Below are 16,297 nucleotides of genomic sequence, written 5' to 3'. Positions count from 1 at the left end.
GGAAGGAGATGCCATCTCCATCTGTGACTCGGGCCAGAATTTGGGCGCCTGTTATTGGCCTCTTGGCCGGTCATGACGGCGAAGGCAGAACTTGAAGGCTGCTCGGTAAAGTTAACTCCGGCTCGGGCCCGAACACGACTGGATTGATCTAGTCCAGACGAGAAATACGCGTATATAGAGTCATCTTCGTACCTGCATTGCCTGTGAGCTCGTAGGCAGAAAAGGTTACGTACTGCAGCAATGAGGTGAAGGGCCCAATCAATTGTAGAATGCGTAGTTTTGCAGCAGATCGAGGAGTGAGAGATCTGCTTCAATCGCCATCAAGCTTTCCCTTGGCGATGCAGCGCTAGATCCCACCCAGTTGGTTCTACGCTACCTAGGCATCAGGTACACATGCTACATCGCTTCTTCCCAGTGTGCTTCATAGGTTGGCGTCCAAAATGTCCGCTCTGATTCATCGGCAAGACAGCTTCATGATCAAAGCCCGAATTGCTTCCCAATATACCCCATAGCAGCCTGCCGCTTCTGCTTCGCGACAAACTTACTGACTCCCTGACTCCAATCTTCGCTGTCCTTCGCGGCTCGATCCATACTGCTCTCCGCAAAGCCCAGCTGCTCCGTCCGCTCCTGTATTTGTCTTGTCATATATTCGCCCCATCCTTCGTTCCGTGTTCCAGCTGTGCGGTTTCTACCCGAGCTGCCAGACATACTATCAGGTGTCCCACCTCTCCGCCTGCCGATAGCGTCGTCTCTAGCGCGCTGCATCTCGGCATCCTTCTCAGCGCGCATCTGGGCTAGCATTCGTTTCGAAGGCGGCCGGTCTGGTCCGCCGATCAAGAAATCTAGATCTTGTGGCGTAATGTATTGTGTTCCTGCAATCCACTGCAGGTTGCTAATTGTCGGCCGTGGAGGGATGGGTTTCGCCGGATCGTAGATTACGTCCGAGCTCAATGGCAGTGTCAGTCCGGTTCCAAACACATTCAGCGCAGCAATCTCGCTTGGTCCACTGAAGCCTATGATGTCGCCTGTACCTGTGATGATGGCATCGCTGAAGCGCTTCGTGTCCATGACATGGTTGATTCTTTGGCCATTGATCTCTTTGAGACCAGGCAGCGAGAAAGCGCGGACCGTGCCATCACCAAACAGTGCTATCAGGGCGAAGCCCTTGGTTTCGAACTGCGCGACATTGGCGGAGTCGCAGAACCCGCCGTCGAAGGTCTTGCTTGCGCCTTTGCTCGAGGCGGGCTTGAAGATGTGTGCTGAGCCCATGGTGCAGACGACGAGAGAGCCGTCGATTCTGAGTCCCTGAGCAAGGCCGCCGACCGCATGGCCCGTGGCATACGCGGGGCTGCCGGAGCGAGCATCTATGGCGCTGATGGAGACGACGCGATCGTCGGAAATCTGAGCGACCCCAGCTTGTGCAGCTGAGTAGCGCCCAGACTGGGAGGGCAAGATCTTGAAAGTCAGTACTCTGCCTCGAGACGTTCCGGCGAATAGGCATATCGAGGAGTAGTCTGCGATGATCGTCAGTCACGTTGTCGGCATTGAGGCGCAAGGCTCAACTCACCATCATGCTCGAGCGTCATCACGCCGAATTCAAGCGCCGTAGCATATTCTGCAGATGATGGCTTGTCGCTGTTACTCCTTCTGACACTCATTCGCTTGTTTCTCTCGTGCTTGACATCTGACAACATCTGCGTGTGAATGATCGCGGGTCCTCGTAGATCAATGATTGTCAAACCCCCACTGACATACCCGACCGCCACAAAGCCCACATCTGACTGCTTTATCGCCGTCACTGGTCCTTGTTGATCGTTGCACATCGTCATGGGTAAGAGTCCTGCTTTCAATGCTGGATCGACTCGTCGCGAGACATCCTTCATCTGGCCAGGCGGAGGACCCTGCCTGTCCTCGTCTATAGAGGGACGACCGGCGTCCTTGTTGTTGCCGAATCGGAAGACCACTAGCTCTCCTGATCGTAGACCTACGGCGAGCTCACCGGACGCACCGGACATAGACATCGCTGCGACGTCCAAATTGTCCCACCTAGCGAGAGCCCGGCCGAGGTCCGCCTGAACGATGATACCATTTTCGATCGCATCGCCGTGCCCAGCATCCCAGACTCGTATCGTTCCGTCCGCATGAGCAGTCTGTATCACGTTCCGGTTCTCGAATCTCTTCATTGGTCTTGTGCCCTCCACTCCGCCCTGCAAAAACAGAGGGCCATGCTGTCGTGACTCCCTCGTGCCCAACCATCTAGTCCGGTCAAACGACGCCAATGCTATTTTGGTGACAAAAGGATGCAAGAAGCTGAGATGTACGCTGAGATGCGTCGTCGGATTGATAGGATGTCCACTAGGAAAACTCATCGTCAGGAGCTCGCCACTTGTCATGGTTACCAACACCGCTATTGGATCATGCCCACCGTTGTAGTATGGACTCGTTCTGGGTATGAGGAGGTAATCCACCACTTCAGCATTTGGTGGCGTGGGCAAAACATGCACCTTTCTCGGATTGCGGAAGTGATTACTCAGCGCATCCCAACTCGATGTCTGATACACTGGCGTAGCTCCGAGTTCGATGAAGCTCAGACCCTTGGTAGGACTACTCCCCTGCGAGCCACCAGCAACCAGAATGCCTGTGTCATCTGGGTTCTCCTTCGAGCACCACACTATCCGCTTGTACGGATCTCTCAGCAGACTTCCGCCAGGACTCGTCGGCTCCAGCGGACTTCCCGGGATCATCGTTGGGGCGCGTCTGCTACCTGGCACATTGATGTCGATGTCTTGTATCGTCCTGGCGGCCAAAAGTCGCCCACTGCCAGGCTCCCAAAACACTAAGCTTCCGTCATCGTGCGCCGTCAGGACAAACGCGCCCGTAGGATGCCAGACCGCATGCGTCAACCTCGGAGACCTGACGTCTCTTCCAGAATTCCCGTCTCCACCAGGAGCGCCACGCGGCACCTCGTACTTCATGAAGACCTGCGCCTTGTTCTGCTTGAAGCTGTACGTGCATGCCCCATCGCTATACCCAATCAACACTTTCCCTATATCCCTCGGATGAAACTGTATTGTCACCACCGGAACGACCCCTCTTGCCCGCCGTGGATCCGGGCCCATCATGCCTCCCTCCCTCCATAGATTCGGTATCCTATACGCGGTCATGCCCTCCCTGTCCAGATCGTATGCCACCACCTCGCCATTGCTCAATCCCGTGAAGCAATAGTCCAGACTTGGATCCGTGACCATACATGTCACATGCCCCGGAGGCGCATACGTAGTCTTCAACTTCTTCTCCACTAGACTGAAGATGCTGATATCGTTCTTGTTGTCCAGCACCACGAGCTTCTCGCCGCAAAACTGGATCTCGCGGACAGAGGCGCCTTGACGTGGTAGAGGTAAGGTGACGCATACTCGGCCTCGACCAAAGATGTAGATCTGTCCGCGACCGAAGCGCGTGTCGTTGGTACCGACCGCAAGGAGAGAGTGTGTAGGGTCGTAGGCGAAGGTAGAGACTTGGGAGTTGATGCCATAGCGCGCGAAGTCGTCGAGTTGGATCGTGGAGGGGTCGATGCCGAGGGATAGGTCGCCGGAGATGCCGGCTTGCTTGCCACGGAGGAAAGAGGTCATGGTTGCGAAGGTATGTCAGCCAGCACGTGCGGACTTGCAGCGGAATGTGCCTCTTCAGTGGACGTCTAGGAGATAGTGAACTGGCGGAGGTCCCGCGGAGTTCGCAGCCATCAGAAAGCGGACATTCGCACACACTACGCTGTCAGGCTGCGCCAATTCTCTGACGAGATCCTGCGACAGTCAGAGTCCCAGCGGAGGCCGGCGGGGTGACCACGCGTGAGGCTCCGCTTCAGCCTTGGCAACAGATGACGTCGATCTTATGTGTGGCGGAGCGGGCGCTTGGGGATCAACGTTCTGAGTCACAAAGTGGCCGCAACTAAGGGACATACTACGGCGCAAGCAACACAGTGCAAAACGGTCTACATTCATTTGTACACATACTCAATCTTGACATCGACTGCGTCTGTGAGCTGAAGTCAGCTGAGCCATGGTCACAATTCTGCTCTATAGCACGTGATGCTTGGGGGTCTACAGAAAGCTGGTATGTGAAGACATGAGCTTTATGTACGAAATGATCTGGGAGGTGTGTAAATTCGTTGTTGCTTTGGAGCGTTGACTCTCTACCGGTAAACCACGGTTCTTGCGAATATCCGCTTGCGACGAGCGTGACCACCGATGTGAAGACCGTAACCACAATCACAGACCTCGTCGGGACAGGATATCCGCATGAGCCAAGTCCAGTCGCAGCTCTCCGCTCGAACTGGGTCGATACGACGAGCCAGCGCACTGAGCTGGGTATGAGCAGCTTTGATCAGTCCTTTGTCATTTTGGCCCTGCGCCAGATAGTCTGCCGTTGGGATCAGCAATTTCTCCTCCTCGTTTTCGTCCAAGAAGTCGAAGATCTGACGCCGGAGCCTAAGTGCAACATATGATTGTGGCACATGTGGCAGTAAGAGCTTTGACTCCTCTTCGAGACATGGAAACAGCCATCGCGGAAAGACTATGTGTTCTAGCTGTGGGAGCTCAGACACGTCGAGTGCCATGAAAGCAGGCTTGGCTGTTCCGGTAACGAACTCGAGTCTTCTGACATTGGATATCATCGATGGAGGCAAAAGTCCGAGTCTGATGGGGTAGGCCTGATGCGACTTGACGTCAAAGGTCAAGAGGCGTGGTTTCAGATCGACAGCAATTGTGGTTGTGGCTTTCGATATGAGCCATCTCGCGATGCCAGAGATCTCCTTGTCGATGTGCAACAGATCCGAAACCTCAGCGGGGCTGAAGCAAAGGCGTCGCTGCAGCTGCCGATTGTCGGCGTCGATCTCTTCATCAGAAGGTTGTTCGTCTGCCTTCCGATATTCTGCTATGAGAGTGATGCCATCATCTGGTAGCGTGAGACTGATGATTTTGGTCTTGATTTCTACGGGGAGATCGGCCCAGGACGACATCTCGGCCGCTTGTGGTCGACGACTTCTGAGCGACAGTTTCTCTTGCGGGGTTTCCTTCTCTTCAGTCAGCAGGTCAGTGTCGTCGTTTGGCCTCCGACCTCAGATTAGGTCAAGCAGAAAGCGAGCTAAATAGAGAAATTGATTGAAGGCCCCGTAATCAATGGCCGCGAGACAAAGAACCTCAATGAAGTTTGAGCTTGAGTTGAGCTGGTCAAAGAACCGACAAAGGGACAGACAAAGAACGTCTGATCCAGTGTCTGAGGTATGGACCTTCGGGACCTCGCCAGCGGCACGAGTGTAGTAGTGACAGTGCGATGAAAGCGCTTCATAGCGGTGACTGCCCAGAATGGTGTTTCATTTGATTCGACGAGGATGACGCCACCCTGCAATCCGAAATATTGCTACTTCGCTTCGAATGTGGCTCACCAGCGGACTTTGTTCATCGCATGCTTTGGACCGTTCGCTGCAGCCTATTGCTCAGCTGTCGGCATGTCTCAACTCACCGACAGGTCTGGCTCACTTCCCCAGTATTGTCTGAGTATATCGCGTCGAAGGCTCCTTATCCTGTCGATCAGCCCCCAGGAGCACCTGCTGCAGTGACCTGTTCAACGACATGTCGGACCGAGCCTTCCAATGATATACCGGGATGTCGATACCATCCTTACTGCAAACATTCTCCAGCTTCACGAGCATGTCGAAATCGCTCGTGTATGATGAAGTGTCCGACACCGAGACCACGTTTCCCAGTCCCACAGTGACCTCTCGGAGACTTGCGAAGCGGTCGAGCTCGAGGAAGCTCAAGCTGCGGGCTGCTCGCTCTGGCTCCAGGGCCTCGATCACCAATGTTCTTGCGCGCAACGTGATCCAGGTGGGAAGGCCTCCAAGTCTGATATTCGGCAGCTGCCCAGCCCAGGGAACCTTATTTTCAATACGACGGTCGAAAATGGAGAGCATACCAACACCGCTGGTGGCAGGCTCTCGAACTGACTGTTCCGAGACACGAATCTGCACAGTCTTGCTGAGTAGCGACCGAACAAGAGGCGTGAATGTTTTGCTCACAAACGTGAGCTCAGGAACCCAGCTAGGTTCCCAGGAAAGTCGATAGGCGGCCGTGTATAGCTCACGTACGTGTCCAGTACCACTGTAGCATCCAATCTTCGTAACGACGTCGTTTCGGTATACTGGACGTTGCTGGGTGTTAGCTAGACCCTCTTGTGCTTCCGTCGTCAGCTCATGCACCACATTGAGGGTTGTATTCGCGGGTATTGCGAGTGCAAGTATCTCTAAATGAAGCTCAGCTGGAAGGCTAAAGAAACGCATCGTCGAAGTCTGTCTGATAATGGGCACCCTCTCTTATCTCGTCTCAGGTTCTCATTTGTGACATAGCAGATATTCACTTGAGTATCAGGCGCTGGAAAATATCTATGCTGCAAGGGAGTTGAGTAGGATGAGGGACTCGAAGTTGTCCTACCGTCTGATATGCATTGGTGCGGTAATAATAAGGCCCTGCCGACTAGTGCAGGTTGTCAGCGCAAGGAAATCCGATTACTCTTCATAAGCTCCTGACAACGTCCTGGTGTCCGTAAAGGATCTGCTAGCCGAGCTTCTGTGCGTATAGTTGCGCCTTTTGCATGGCAGTGATCTAGAGCGCTTCGGAAAGTGGTTGCATTGATACAGCGTAGACCTGGTTCCGCATTTGGCACAACACACGAGCTTCCGGTGTAGAAGGTGGTGGTCATCTTGGCGCACATTGCATGCGACCTCGAGGTCATCGGGGTTGCGCCAAAGTATTGAGCAGCCAGCAAGCCGCTGAGCTTTCAATAGCCACTTTGTTCGGGAGAAATGTAGCAAGTGAGACTTGCATACTAGGTAGGAAGGCGTGTGCCCAGAAGCAGCTTCGAAACCTTACAATCCTACGGGATGCTTATGTAATTGCGTTGTTGATTATTCGATCATCGAGATTGATGGCTAGCTTTTTGGTTACATAAAAGACTATCTCGGAGTACTGTACTTTCTAATCATACTCATTCTATGGAATGGAATACTTGTGAATACGCACATTCCTCTGGCGCAAGTGTTAACAGAGCAAAGCTTCTTGACGAGAATGGGCGTGGCCTCTGCCTATGTCCCTGGCTCGGCGGTTTATCGACAACATAACACTCGTACTGGTTTGAATCCAGACGGCGACTGTTGTTGTCTTAGGCAAGCGCGTTGCTGTCGCGATAGATTCTCTCAACGACTTCTGCGGCCGCGGCACCTTCGCCTCGAACCTTGTCCACCACATGACGAGCTACGAGTGCCTTGACCAGACCTTGGTCTTGCTTGATCCAGTCTGTTGTAGGAACAGCGCAGCCGAAGTTGTCATCGCTGGTCTTGAATACATTTGCATGAACACTGTAGGCGCGAGGTGTGCCGGGGTGTGGGCGAAGTCGGGCGCGGATCTCATCCATGCACATCCTTTGCATGATTTGAGGCGAGAGCATAATTTCTGTGAGTCTCGAGAACTCTGATACGTCGACGAAGGCGAACGGCAACAGCTCGGGATGAAGATTGGAGCGTTCAGCCAAGTCTTCCATGTACAAAGTCTTGATGTTGGATCGAATCCATCGCGGAAGAAGCTGCAGCTTCACAGGAGGAATTTTTCGAGCGAAAACGTCTGTTCTCCGAAGGCGTCCCAGGCGTGTTCCTCCCATCCGAGGGCTGTGCTCCCATACGAGGCTCTCGTCGATCACAACCGCCACAGCCTTCACTATCAGCGACTGTGCTTGTTGTGCGGTAGATCTGTTGATTTGAGCAAGTCTAGGCACCCAGTGCGGTGTCCATACAAGAGTGTGGATGTGGTTCAACCTTCCCTTGCTTCCGAGGCTGACCATCTCCTTCTTGCCATGAACGATAGGTGTTTGTCGTAGAGCTTGTACTTCACGGAAAGCCGTCTTGGGTTTGCTCTTATAGTGATCCTCACGCTTCCTAGCATAGACATGAGTCTCGATATCGTGCCGCAGCTTCAGCTGAATCTCATCGGGTAACGCCGCCTTTAGGATCATTGTTTGGACTTCAATTGGGAGGTCGTCGAATTCCGCCATGAGGACTGAGTACGTGACAGGAATTGAGAATTGCTCGAAGCTCGGCGTAAAGTCGTTGACTTAGGCTTCCGCAAAAGCTGCAAAGCTGTGGGTTTCGCAGTCCATTCAGGTGATGAGACCGGCAGGACTAAAATGGGATGAGTGAGCAGACTAGGGCCAGAATTGTTTTGCACGAATGTGGTTGAAAGCGGCAGTTGTACCTGACGTCCGGGTTGCTCCTTCCCTTGAAATTGCGGCGAACACGTCAAGGCTTGCTGCAGCGGCTAGTGCACAGCACTGTGAACTTCCAGTACTGAGAGAATGGCGAAATCCACCTACAGTCAATATCGAAATCGTTTCTCCTCATTTCGTCACCCGACAAATGGTCTGACTACCATATCGACGATCACGCTCGTGAGCTCTTTCAAGAACACTAACCCCGTGCATCACAACCCAAAAGCCCCTCAACCCACACTGGTCCCATTATTAGAATTCGTATAGAAGCTGACTACGTCCGTTGAGTTCGAATATGTCGCGTTACACCTTTCCGTAAAGCCGCCAAACATTGCCGCCCGTTCACTCAGATAGTCTTGCAATCCAGACGCCGAACAGCTCTCCAACGGTCCGTCGCTACATCCCGGCAGCGTCTGCGGACTGGCGTTGACCATGACGCGATAGTACGTGGAATCATCCGAGTCCTCGAACTCTGGTCCACTACAATTCATGCGCTCTATCGCTATGTTGGTGAGGAACGGCAAGATGTACGATGACACCCAGGCCCTGTTGTAGTTGATCTGATCCAAAGGCATAGTGGCATTGACGTTGTTCGCGCCGGAGAATTGACTGTTGTTGAAGAGACCCATAGCTACCAAGACAGTTGGTGGTAGCTCACGATGCGTGAACGAGACATAAATATCTTGGTCTGCTTGATCCGCCGTCAAAAGACCGAGGCTGGCGTTGACCCAAGGGAAACCGATGACGCCGCTGTTGTCGTTTCCATAGCCAGTGTTGTAGTGGTAGAAGATGTCGTTCGCGTACTCAAAGCTGAGCCATTCGTCAGGCGAGAAGATCTCCGTCGAGCAGAATGGGGACGACCCCCGAATGACCGTCTCATAGCCACAAATGGACTGCATGGCGAAGATGTCGTCTGAGGTGAAGTTGAATGAAGACGCATTCGCGTTGAATCGAGCAATGATTGGAGCAGTGTACTTGTCAAGGTAGGTTGCTTCCTGATCAGATCCCGAGCTGGACTTGTACTTCGGACAAGACTCGTACGTGGTCAGCGAATTCGCACCGTCTTCCTCGCCCTCGTAGATCTCTACCAGATTGATCGTGTCATCTTCGACCTCCAATCCACGAATGAAACTCTGTGCAGACTTCACCGTCCTCTCTGCAGTGGAAGCCCAGACACGTTCAGGCAGCCGCAAGCCTGGATAGCGATAGGACACCGTCAGGCCAAGTTGGGCGGCTTCCAGCTTGCCGGTCCTCGTCAGTTGTTCTTCTTCGACTATAGTTGGCGGTATCCAGTAACTCAGAAATGAGAGAGCAGGTGACTTAGACCAGTCTACTGACTTGTTGCCTAACTTTTCAAGGAATGGGTCGATGTATTCCTCGGAGTCGAAGTCATTGGCGTTGATAGCAGCATGGCGGACAAGGTAAGCAGCCCTGGTCACTGTGCATCCTTCTGGTGGATTTGGATCCCGCGGTGGATCTGCCGGCTCGAAGTACGGCGCTACGCCGCTCAGATGCTGCAGTGGGTTGAACTCGTAAGTGCTATACAATGGTGTGGCTGCTTTGGCTGTGCCGGCGAGAACCAGGAAGGTCAGTATCGATGGCATCTTGGCTTCGTGGATGCTTGGACGTGAAGCAAGATACTCTCTACCTGGCCGGCATTGGACCTTTAACGGCAACTGAAATCTGATCCTGTACCTGACGCCATGTCTCGCTTAATGTGCCGGTCTTCCTACTCCGAACAAGCTCATTCGCAAGCTTTGACCGAGAGGAGCTTGAGGTGCCACCCTAAAGCTAAAAATGTACTGGCCTGCCAGGTTTTCTTCAGGCACAGGTAATCCTGGCAGTGGTCGTGATCGAACCTACACTGTTTGCAGTAAGACAACATCGGTGCTAGACACACAGTACGTCATGGCCTCCGCAACTGCTTCTTGTTCGCATCTTTTTTGCGGATATTAAACGCGTGTCACGGTCTTGGGAGATGCTTCCTCGACGAAAAGACGTAGGTGATGTCATGTCATGTCACCTCACGATCAACAATGCCAAGGCCGGGCGTTATGTCTGGGGCTACTACGAGCACAAGTAGTTGCAAAGTACACCGAGAATGCCTGGGAATACTCGTGATTATTGCCCGGATCGCCAGCCTTACACGTACACCAATATAAAATCGTCGAACGGCTGTCTGCTCGTTGCGATGCCCGAGCGGCGCAAATATTCAGGGCTGGCTTTCTGAAGTCCACGCTCGCGGGTGCCTCTGTTGATGGCCATATGGCCGTCAAAGACCTAGTACCGTGTCAATCTGTCAAGCCTCGAAGCTCGCAGCCCAAGTCCTTGAGATGAGACCGGCTGTTTCCATGCTTTTCAGGTTAGAAGCTCCCGGCCGAGCAGGCGTACTTCCAAGTATAAGCTCTCGTTCACTCAGCATCTTCGGCCATTGAAAGCGTAAAAATAACAGTAGCACCGAGGAGTGAAGAATTGAACGCGATTGCTGACACATCAGGAATCACCAGTCGGATATCAGACCATCACAAGCGATAACCATCGATGCTTCGGTTGGCATTGCGGTCAGCTCCGTCGTCGGCGCTGGCCATAGTTTGCCTGTCAGATGCCTGCCCATGTCAATGACTATAGACCTACGCCTGGTCATTGTGAAGCTCTTGGCATTGATCCGTGTCTGGCCAGGTCACCAACACTCAATTAGTGTAACGATGAATAGGTCTGGTCGACCCAACAAATGCTCAGCCAGCTCACTGTACAAGGTCCTTGTTGTCGATGTCCTTGTTGTCGAGGCCTTTGTTGGCGGATGCGCAGCCTAAATGCAACCATTTAATGTCGTCTTCATGCAGCAGTCCGCACCGAGCTTCCTGGTCGTTCATTCTCATGACTAAACACTCATCACGATGCCTGTACCACCTAAGCCTGCCATGAAACGACCAATGGGTCGGGTGGCGCCCAAGCAACAGAAGGCCACACCTCCAGCAAAGCAACCGAAAGCCGCGCCTGTGCCCGAGGAACAGAAGGAGGTGCTTGTGCCTAAGCCGATGATCATGTTTAGTTCTTGTCCCCACAAGTTCGAACAGCCAAGCGGTCCAGCACCACACAATCCGAACACGAAATTCAACGAAGAAGAACATGTCTTCAACCAGCCATCTCTCTGCTGGGACTGTGATGTCCACGTTTACAACAATCGTCAAGAGCTGCTCATGAGAAGTGGGCCACAGAGAAGAACAAACAATTCGAGGAGCTTATTGCTACAGCAGTACAGGAGTTCGACAGCGAGCGAGATCGAAATGAATATCTGCTGATCCACAAAGCCAGAATCCAGGCTGATCTTAGACTTCAACGCGACACGGAGATCCTGTTGAGCTGGGGAGAGTACATCCAAACCTGGCTGAACTCAACTCGGGTCAACAACGGTCAGAGAGAGATCCTGAGCATTGATCTCCAGCGGGATATGTCAGGTGTCAGTGCCAAGCTCGTTTGGAAAGTCGAAGGTGCCGATGAGGTACCGCCGCCGCCAGCGCCGCCAAAGCCGGTCGTCAAAGGTCCACAAAAGCCTGGAAAACCCCGTCGCTAGTTCACGACCCTGGGCAGACGGCGAGGAATTCTCATCTCTCCGGCATGGATGAAGACTCAAGCGCGAATTAGGCGGGAGTCTTCTAGCATTCAATTCTGCAGTAAGTCGCTATTCGCTGAGTAGCTGATCAGCGCGACCAATCTTTCGACATCTTTGGGATGGCTCGGCCCAGGCCATGGCCCACGAAGGTGTCAGGGCAGGATAAGGTAGGATCAGGGCCCAAATCAGGAAACAAAGTAATAATGTAATAATGGCAACTATGTCGTTACGAATGGGACTTAGCAATCTGAAAGATCTTCTCTTCCGATAATCCTCCAATCTAGACCTCACTCCTACCTTTCATAGTGATCACGACGCGGATTGAATCGCGGCGCACATTGTCCCTTGACCAGAGTATTCTCTGCGCGAGTTGAAGCTGAATGTAGCTGGTCAGCGAGACGAATCAAGCCAGAACTTAGGAATCGGAATCTCTTCTTTGTCGTGATCTTCTGTAAGGTGTCCGATCATGCGGCGTCAATGCTCTCGTGGCCTTCTCGACGCCAGACTGTAAATGCAGGCCTACGACTAAGTGGCCTTGCGAAGCGCAGATTTTCGATTTTCTGATGTATCGTAAGGTATCTTAGATCGGACAGCCTGATCAAGTACCAATATGTGCGAGCGGAGTTAGGTGTGCTAAGTCCGTGTGCGACATCCCTCAATATCAACACGTTTCATCTCATGGATCGTGCCTCATGAATCCCAGGATGGTTCATTCATCTCAGAAACACGCGTAATTATAGAACGCTCAAAGCCAATTGCTCGCGAACACTTATTCTGGTGTGCTAGATTTAGATTCCTGGTCGTCAAGCAGTCCAACACAGCAGCTCGCCCCCTTGGTGAAGGATGACAGCGACGGGGCGGTGACGACGGTATAGGAACAATGGTAGTCTGCAAGTTCTTCTTGCAAGGTCATTGCAGGTTCGGACGTAAGTACGATTGAGCCGTTTTCTGATTACAACTCTGATGGTGGACTAGAAAATTGTCGCAATGAACATCCAGCGTCGGCTAGGGGTGGTGGCCAGAGCAACAACAGATTCGGGGCATTCAATGGCTCGTCCGGAAACGATGCCAACAGTAACCGTGCTGGCAGCACCGCAGGATCAGGTAAGCAATTTGGCTCGCGTTATCAGAGATATACATCGCGGCTCCTCGAGAAGATTCGGGGATGGCTTTACAGAGTTAGCAAGTAATGGCCTCTGAGTGAACTGTCCTTTATCGGCTCTATTCACTTCTTCACTTCACAGCTGTCTTGGCGCTTACGAGCCTCAAGACTTTCCGTTGCATCAAGGCTTCGAGTGTTGCGCAATGCCTTGAGTTCTTCTCTCGATCATCCATCCGCTTTGTACCATGAAGAACTTTGCAATGGTTGCTAATCGTTGTGCAGACATAAGCACGATAACGAGAGATGTACCTGTCGATCTTGACGGCAATAAGGCTCGACCAAAATGGATCTTCTCCGCGTATGCGCCAACGAAAACAGCGCCAGCATCGCTCATGACCGACAATGAATTCAGCACAGAAGAGATCAGATTGCGGTATTACCTCGCCGCGTCTACTGGACAAGGCACCTCCGCCGATCAGGAAGCTATGCAGATGTTCACCAAGATCGAGCAAGACTATCAGAACATCTTGAACAACGTCAGTGATGTCTCAAAGTTCATGGATGAAGCAGAGAAGAAGCGACCGAATCGGCTGGATCTCTCAGATGTGTCGATCTTCGACGGCCGCAAAAGTCGCGAGGAGGTCACGAGAACGTTCGGTGGCAGTCAAGGGAATTCATTTGGAGCGGATCCTTCACCGTTTTCCACAGGCGCTACGAATAGCACCGGTGGCTTTGGACAGAATCAGAACACGAACTCGAACCCATTCAGCAAGCCTGCAACGTCGACGTTCGGACAGCCAACAGGCCCTTCTGCATTCGGGCAACCTAGTTTTGGGCAGTCAGGGTTTGGAGGGTCGAATTCCGCACCGTCGTTTGGGCAGGCAGCCACACCATCATTCGGCCAGTCATCGACTCCTGCCTTTGGTGCTACCGCATTCGGCAAGCCGTCCCTCGGTGGTAACAGTGCACCTTCCTTTGGCACCCCATCCTTCGGTTCCACAGGGTTTGGACAAGCCCAAGCAGAAAAGAAGAATCCGTTCGCAGCATCATCCGCATCTAGTGGATTTGGTCAGAGCACGAGTGCCTTCGGGCAGACAGCACAGGCTACGCCCGCCTTTGGCGCACCTTCACAACCGACTTCAGGACTTGGCCAGGCCGCTCAGCCTACCACTGCCTTTGGCCAGCCTTCACAACCAGTCTCTGGCTTTGGACAAGCGCCTCAGCCTACAACTGCTTTTGGCCAGCCTTCACAACCGACGTCTGGCTTTGGACAGGCCTCGCAAACAACACCTGCCTTCGGTCAAGCGTCACAGAGCGATTCTATATTCGGGCAAAAGCAGCAGCCTCCAAATCCGTTTGGCCAAAATACGCAGAGCGCGAATCCTTTCGGCCAGCAAGGCCAGCCGTCCAACGCCTTTGGCAAGCCGGCGGGTTTCGGTCAATCGAGTCAGCCAGCATCTCCGTTCGGTCAACCTGCTAAGCCTTCTTCAGGGTTTGGAACAGCTTTCGGGCAGCCTGCGCAGCCAGCGGCAAGCCCTTTCGGCGGCACGACTGCCAGCACTGGGTTCGGTCAAGGCGGCTCAGGCTTCGGCGCGTCAACGACTCCAGGTCAGACCTCAAGCGCGAAGGTCACGCATGAGCCTCCAGCAAACCCATTCGGCCGACCGTCTTCAAGTTCAGGACCAGCTGGCGACGCGACGCTGGACACCCTCAACCCTCCGAACCCACTTACAGGCAAACCATCCGCGCCACTCCACGTAACGCAGTCTCTGCCGCCAAGGCCACCACAAACAGATTCTAGTGGCAGACTCTCCTCCTACCGTGGACAGCGCGCAACATACGAATCACAACCCGACAAGTCCATTGACGGTAAGGCCGTGCGACAGGAACCAATCCTTGCTTATACGCGTCCGGACACAAGGCAGCCGGAAAAGATCTGGCACCCCAAGGCTGGCAATGATCCCGCGCTGATTGCGCTCAGCGCCGAGCTGAAGAAGTTCGATATCCAAGCCAAGGAAGAGGACTACACGGAGACGGTAGTGGATGAGTACAGGCATTTGTACGAGACGGGTGGTTTCAGGGATGGGAAGCTGCCGCTGGTGCCGCCTATGAGGGCCTGGGTCGCTTACGACTTCTAGGCCCAGTCGCAGGAGGATTTTACGGCACGCGCACGATGTAAGATCAAAACGGAGGCATTGTACCAAGACCTTGCTCGATATACCCAAACAGATGCCACGACAGGGTGGCAGCGCGAGTGCTGGACAGCTCTTGAAGGTTGAGCTATACTTAGACAGATATTTCACCAATCTGACAACGGTTCATGTGCAATAGATGTGATTGAGAAGCCGTGATTTTCATTGACAAATGTTCTCGGCAGTATCGTGGCTCCTGCGTCTTCATGCCTCCATGAGTACGTGCTACCCCGGAAACGAAGTCGCGACTCTCGTAGCGTCGGTCAACATGCTGGGTGAATCTTCTGTGGCGTAAGGTCCCAGTTCCATACAGGCTGCGCTTATGCAGCGATCGTGACCTCAACCTCAACACCAGCCTCAATATTGATAATGATCTGCTTGACAACCTCGGTCGGCGCAGTGAGATCGATCAGGCGCTTATGGATGCGCATCTCGTAGGTATCCCAAGTCTTTGAACCTTCACCACAAGGCGTCTTGCGAGTAGCGATCTAGCACAACCAGTTAGCAAGGTTTTCCCCATATGCGCGCCTGCGAGCGCTTTCACCATCTCAGCATACCTTCAAGACCTTGGTAGGCAAGCGAACGGGGCCCTTGACACGCAGGTTCTTGGACTTGGCGCGCTCGAGCAGCTCGGTGCAGACCTTCTCGAGGGACTGGACCTTGCGCGAGGTGAGGGTGATGCGGATCTTGTGGGTTTTGGGGCCCTCGCCGCCGAAATCCTTCTCGGGTTTTTGGTAGGACATTTTGACTGGTGGTGTAGTTTATGTGGATGATGGAGGAAGATCGGATGAGTTCGTCGGATGCGCCAACACGACTTGAGCAACGGTGTTACTCGGCAAAGTGATGAAGGCTGAAGAGAAGAAACAAAAATGGTTCGCGCAGTTCGCACAGATATTCATGTCGGAGTGGGATGCCAAGATTTCGATGTGACTAGTGACTAGTCCCAATTAGTACAATGGAAGATCTGGTCAAGGCTGCATCGTAGCCTTATGACTTTGAGGAAGAAATAACGATGACAATTTGATGTTGGAAGTGCCTCAGTATCGCTAACTCGAAATATTGGTGGGAGTCGACAGGGAA

At 53.1% G+C, this 16,297-nt stretch overlaps 7 protein-coding genes across 7 annotated transcripts; 1 reads left to right on the top strand and 6 right to left on the bottom strand.

Annotated features, from left to right (window-relative positions):
- Positions 1–477: 477 nt before the first annotated feature.
- Positions 478–3,629, bottom strand: AB675_8587 (uncharacterized protein; the record flags this gene model as incomplete). The annotated part of the gene is made up of 2 exons (XM_018149044.1): positions 478–1,514; positions 1,568–3,629. The coding sequence occupies 2 exons, from the start codon at positions 3,627–3,629 to the stop codon at positions 478–480; spliced, it is 3,099 nt and encodes a 1,032-aa protein (XP_018004529.1).
- A 560-nt stretch (positions 3,630–4,189) lies between these two features.
- On the bottom strand, positions 4,190–5,014 carry AB675_8586 (uncharacterized protein; the record flags this gene model as incomplete). Its single annotated transcript, XM_018149043.1, has 1 exon — positions 4,190–5,014. The coding sequence occupies one exon, from the start codon at positions 5,012–5,014 to the stop codon at positions 4,190–4,192; it is 825 nt and encodes a 274-aa protein (XP_018004759.1).
- A 516-nt stretch (positions 5,015–5,530) lies between these two features.
- On the bottom strand, positions 5,531–6,334 carry AB675_8585 (uncharacterized protein; the record flags this gene model as incomplete). The annotated part of the gene is made up of 1 exon (XM_018149042.1): positions 5,531–6,334. The coding sequence occupies one exon, from the start codon at positions 6,332–6,334 to the stop codon at positions 5,531–5,533; it is 804 nt and encodes a 267-aa protein (XP_018004374.1).
- An 878-nt stretch (positions 6,335–7,212) lies between these two features.
- On the bottom strand, positions 7,213–8,097 carry AB675_8584 (uncharacterized protein; the record flags this gene model as incomplete). The annotated part of the gene is made up of 1 exon (XM_018149041.1): positions 7,213–8,097. The coding sequence occupies one exon, from the start codon at positions 8,095–8,097 to the stop codon at positions 7,213–7,215; it is 885 nt and encodes a 294-aa protein (XP_018004604.1).
- A 443-nt stretch (positions 8,098–8,540) lies between these two features.
- On the bottom strand, positions 8,541–9,914 carry AB675_8583 (Acid phosphatase PHO1; the record flags this gene model as incomplete). The annotated part of the gene is made up of 1 exon (XM_018149040.1): positions 8,541–9,914. The coding sequence occupies one exon, from the start codon at positions 9,912–9,914 to the stop codon at positions 8,541–8,543; it is 1,374 nt and encodes a 457-aa protein (XP_018004226.1).
- Positions 9,915–11,207: 1,293 nt separating this feature from the next.
- Positions 11,208–15,163, top strand: AB675_8582 (Nuclear pore complex protein NUP98A; the record flags this gene model as incomplete). The annotated part of the gene is made up of 3 exons (XM_018149039.1): positions 11,208–11,517; positions 11,565–11,852; positions 13,308–15,163. The coding sequence occupies 3 exons, from the start codon at positions 11,208–11,210 to the stop codon at positions 15,161–15,163; spliced, it is 2,454 nt and encodes an 817-aa protein (XP_018004459.1).
- A 374-nt stretch (positions 15,164–15,537) lies between these two features.
- AB675_8581 (40S ribosomal protein S20) lies at positions 15,538–15,960 on the bottom strand (the record flags this gene model as incomplete). The annotated part of the gene is made up of 2 exons (XM_018149038.1): positions 15,538–15,705; positions 15,775–15,960. 2 exons carry the CDS (start codon positions 15,958–15,960, stop codon positions 15,538–15,540), a joined length of 354 nt encoding a protein of 117 aa, XP_018004670.1.
- Between the last annotated feature and the right edge of the window lie 337 nt (positions 15,961–16,297).

Source organism: Cyphellophora attinorum, assembly GCF_001299255.1.
Source record: "Cyphellophora attinorum strain CBS 131958 chromosome Unknown Contig3, whole genome shotgun sequence".
NCBI lineage: Eukaryota > Fungi > Ascomycota > Eurotiomycetes > Chaetothyriales > Cyphellophoraceae > Cyphellophora > Cyphellophora attinorum.
Note: the sequence above shows the minus strand (reverse complement) of the source record. Positions and strands in the feature narration are given on the sequence as shown.